General features: G+C 39.2%; 1 protein-coding gene across 2 annotated transcripts in view; it reads right to left on the bottom strand.

Annotated features, from left to right (window-relative positions):
- LRMDA (leucine rich melanocyte differentiation associated) overlaps positions 1-4,490 on the bottom strand; it is a 977,969-nt gene that overhangs the window by 667,179 nt on the left and 306,300 nt on the right. The window contains exon 1 of one of the 2 annotated variants that reach the window (XM_006915487.2): positions 1,483-1,740. The exons of the other annotated variant lie outside the window; for it this stretch is intronic. Coding sequence (XP_006915549.1) covers positions 1,483-1,529 — 47 coding nt within the window. The 5' untranslated portion in view covers positions 1,530-1,740. Of the gene's footprint in view, positions 1-1,482; positions 1,741-4,490 lie in introns of those variants that run through there. 2 annotated transcript variants of the gene reach the window in all.

Genomic DNA, 4,490 nt, shown 5'->3' on the forward strand with positions numbered 1-4,490 from the left:
AAAGATTTCACTCCAAAATACCATTATCATTGACTCCTATATCTAAATATGTTTCTTCCATTGATAGGTTTGACCCACTTGAATTTCAGCAATATCTTTCCTTTCTTAACTAATCATTCGTTCATAGTAATCACAGTTAACATGTATACACAACATATTTTTACTTGCTTTATTTTTTATGTATTAACTCAATCATCCTAACAACACTATGAGATAGGTACTATTACTATCCCATTTTAGAGGTGAGGAAACTGAGACTTAAGGAGACAATTTTCTATCTAGCCTGCAATCACATAGCAATTAAGTGGAAAACTTGAAATTTGATCCCAGCAATATGGCTCCATTGGACCTGCTTTTAATCCCAGCATGATGATGCAGAGGTTTTACTTGTTCATTCCAAAATTGAACAGTATGAACCCAGACATACAATCCAAACAGTAATAGCAAGAAAGAAAAAAAAATTCTAAGTGTTTTGGGCCACATTTCTCACCTATTCCTTCTACCTCATGCCCTAAAGCCCCATTACTCAGCAATTAGGTATTTCCTCTGCCCCCTTGAAACATGTTTCTGATATAAAAAAAAAAATTTTTTTTAATGGCCATAAGCAATTCCAGCAAGCACAGGAGTGACAGAAAACAGGAAGTTAATTGTTTATTTTGACCATCTGGGTATGCCCTCGATATTGACTTATCAGCCACGGTTCTAGGTATGGGGCATTTTGTTTGACTAGAAAAAAGGGCTCTTTCTCACTATTTGCAGGTAATATGCTAGGTGTTTTCACCCACATTATTCTCTTTAACACCAAAAGCGAGCCCACCAAATGTAATTAATGGAATCTTGTTTTTAAAGACAAAGAAATAGACTCAGAAAAGGTTAAGTATCATGGTCAAGGATACTCACCTGGAAATGGTGGCATGCAGATTTAAGCCAAAACCTGATCTGAAGCTGAGGCCATTTCTGCGACAGCACGATGCCCTATCCTTTAAAAACAGGATCCATTCTTAGTTTTGTTTTTTTTTTCCTCTGAACCGTGAGTCTTTACAGATTTACTGGTTGTTAAATGCTACTGACTCTAGCTAATTCCCAAATTAACTAGATTCCTTCTGGAGCTTGTAAAATGTGCTACATACTCAACTTCTGAATTTAGCATGCAAGATGATGACCACAGCAGGAAGAATGGTGCAACTTTCTTGTTAGAACAATGCACGCCTAAAAGCCTCTTTTTAATTTCTACCTTCTTTTATGAGGACTACATGAATGAGGACACACCTAGGATACTGCATATTAATTTCAACACAGCTAATACCCAAAATGTCCCACCAATTTACTCTTCGCTGACAATGTTAAAAGAAAATGATTTATGCAGATCAATCATCTCGCTCATCAAGTCCTACCCTGACAGCCAGCCTTCATCATTGCTATTTAAAAGGCACTGCTGACAGAAAAGACCGACTCTTTGATTAAGGGCCCTGTCTGGCTAACCTTTTATTTGAAGAATGATTGCCGCTGAGTGACAAATACTTTTCCATTCATTTCAAGGCAAAGATATTGACATTCAAATTCTTGATGGCTACACCGAGCAGATGCCACTGTTGGCAAGAGTCTTGAGAGCAACAGCAGGTACACCGTGGCTCTGGGGGCACGGGAAAAAGAATAAAACTAAAATACGCATACAGGCTCTGGCTAAAGGTTCTCAACAAGTGAAAGCCACGTGTCTCTGGACCAGATCCTCTTTCCTCAGTAGTTACCAAAGAACACCTGTTTGTAGTTTTGTCCCAGTTTTCTTCTTAAAAGTGCCCTTGTGGTTACCTTGACCCGACTTGGAACTGCACAGGCAGCAAAGACTAAGAGTCAAAAAAGAGGTCGGGAGCATGCAGTTTCCAACCCTAGGAAGAAACACTTCTCTCTGCCCTTAATCAATGATCGCAGCCACCTCAAACTAAAAGTATTGGCCTCCTTTTGGCATCACAGGACCACCATGAGGGACTAAATGCAAAGTGGAAGAAGCATCTGAAATATCACCTATAAAAAACACAACAGAAATATTTTATCCTATATGCTAAAGAAGAAAAAAAATACGAGAAAGAGAGGCTAGGATTGGCAGAAACAGAGTGACCATAAGACACAGACATAGAGTTTTGTTTTGTTTTGTTTTGTTTTGTTTTGTACAAACAGAGTGACCATAAGACACAGACATAGAGTTTGTTTTTTTTTTGGTTTTTTTTTAAGGCAATTCTTTTTTTTCTAATCCATTTCAGGTAGATTTCTATCTTGGTCGGTATCACATACATATAATGTAAACATATCCTCACAGCAGGATTGTTTCATTATTTTCATTTCTTAAATGCAAAATATTACGGATTAAAGAAAGCTATTTGTGGCAAGAGTCATCACAAAGCCTCAAGATTAATCATTTCCAAGTACAAAATGAAAATACCTCAGCAGGTCATCAGTGATTCCTTTTAAATCTTGCAGAGATGCTGTGTGCAGGTCGCAAGTGCTTGTGAGGGACAGAGTATCAAAGAAACTGTAGCTCTGATTCTCCAACAAATTCGCACAGTGAGAGAGGCAGGGGACAACCAAGACACAGATAGAACCCTCTCCCCAGTCACCCTAGGGCGTAACAGGTGACACAAGAGTAGAGCAAAGTAACAGGGCTTCAGAGAGAGAGAAAACCTGAGTTTGAATCCAATCTTTGCTGCTTATTAGCTGAGGTATATGAAACAAGTTAATTTCCCTCCCCAATCTTGTTGCCCTGGCTGTAGAATGTCTACCTTACATAGTTATTCGTGGATATTAAAAAATATGTATTAAAACAACTTTCCCTTATCTAAACCCCTTTTCTCCTTCTTTCTTTTCTTCTTATCTTTGCTCACTTGTTTATATGAGAGAGTAGTCCACAAGAGTTATGGAGAAAAAACACAAGATTTACAGTTAACAAGGCTAAGCTATAACTCCTACTACATACACTTACTATCCATGCAACTGCACAATCTTTGGATAAGTTACATGTTGAACCTCCATACTAGCCATATGTCTCTCACCATGTTATAATGAGGACAAATAAGATAATGTGAAAGCCTTTTATAAACTTTAAATTAATATAGAAATGTTTGCCGTAATTACTGTTGTTTTCCAAAAATGGGACACTCCAACCCATTTTTCTTTTTTCTTATTTATTTCTTCCATCTATATTCCCCATGGTGAATAATAAATCAATAGCCAGTTAATTAATCAATAGTCATATTATCTCCATTCCTTAGAACTATTAGTAGTTGCCTCTGCAGCTGCTAGAAGTACCAGGTTTAGTAGTTGCCTCTGCAGCTGCTAGAAGTGATGTTTCTTCCATAAGAAAAATTTATTGGAGCTTATTATGTACCAGGCATTTGGACAAGAAGGTGAATGAAAAATGCAAAATTCAGTCAAGTGGAACAAATAGACAAATAAAGAAATGATTTCAATTTTGCTGCACCATATAAATTAAGTACAAAGGATGCTGAGGAACCCAATGAGGAATGGTATGACTACCTGGGGGAGTAAGGGAAGATTTCACGGACACGTATTAGACCTGGATCTTCAAGGGTGAGCAGGTCCTCACTAGGCGGAAAAGGAAAAAAGAAATCATCCAGAGCAAGATAATGCCAGGTACAAAGGCACAGAAGCCCAAGAGAGATCATATGCTCTGGCAGGGACAAAGGCAAGTTCAAGACATCCTGTAAAGGCTGATTCCTTCAGGCAATGGAGAGCTTAAGCATGAAATTTCTGTGATATGATCCATTGATTAAAAACATCACCCTGATGAAAGGCTGGGCAAATATTCACTGGGCATCTACACTGAGCTAGAAACTAGAGACACGATGATGAAAAAGACAATCCTAACACTCTCTCTGGGGGTGAGCTAGGCAGGTAATTACTGCTTTCAAGTAATATTTGAGTAGCTGCCCAAATGGGGGCAGGCACCAGCACCTGTGGCTTCATGTCCGGCCTTGGAACCTGCCCTTCATACCCATTTTGCAGGTGTAGGTTCCTGCTTTTCTGCTTGACCCTACTATTTTCTTTCTATGGAATCTGGTACAACTATGGATCACTCACTTATGTGTTGTGAGCTCTGTCCTCAAGCTTTCTGCCTTCCCTCCCTCCTACTAGCCTACTGTTGTCCTGCTTTGACCTGCAGCAATCCTGTGAACAGCCCAACAGCTCCTGAAACTGTCTCTAAAAGTGGGACTCTATTCCAAGTCTCTGCCCCTTGCTCCCTGCATGCATCTCAGTAAAAGTGCAGCAAAGATGACTCTGTGTGTTCACCAAATCTTGTTTCACTGTCCTCTTCCTGAGCACACAGAAAGACAACTGACAACCTCTCACAGTTAGTCTGGGTTCCAGTCAATACAGGAAAAAAGCCCCTACCAGCCACGGTCTTTAAAAATATCCCAATGCAGACCTCTGTATTAGTTTCCTAGACTACTATAACAATTATCACAAACTTGAAGGCT

This window comes from Pteropus alecto, unplaced genomic scaffold, assembly GCF_000325575.1.
Source record: "Pteropus alecto unplaced genomic scaffold, ASM32557v1 scaffold155, whole genome shotgun sequence".
Taxonomy (NCBI): domain Eukaryota; kingdom Metazoa; phylum Chordata; class Mammalia; order Chiroptera; family Pteropodidae; genus Pteropus; species Pteropus alecto.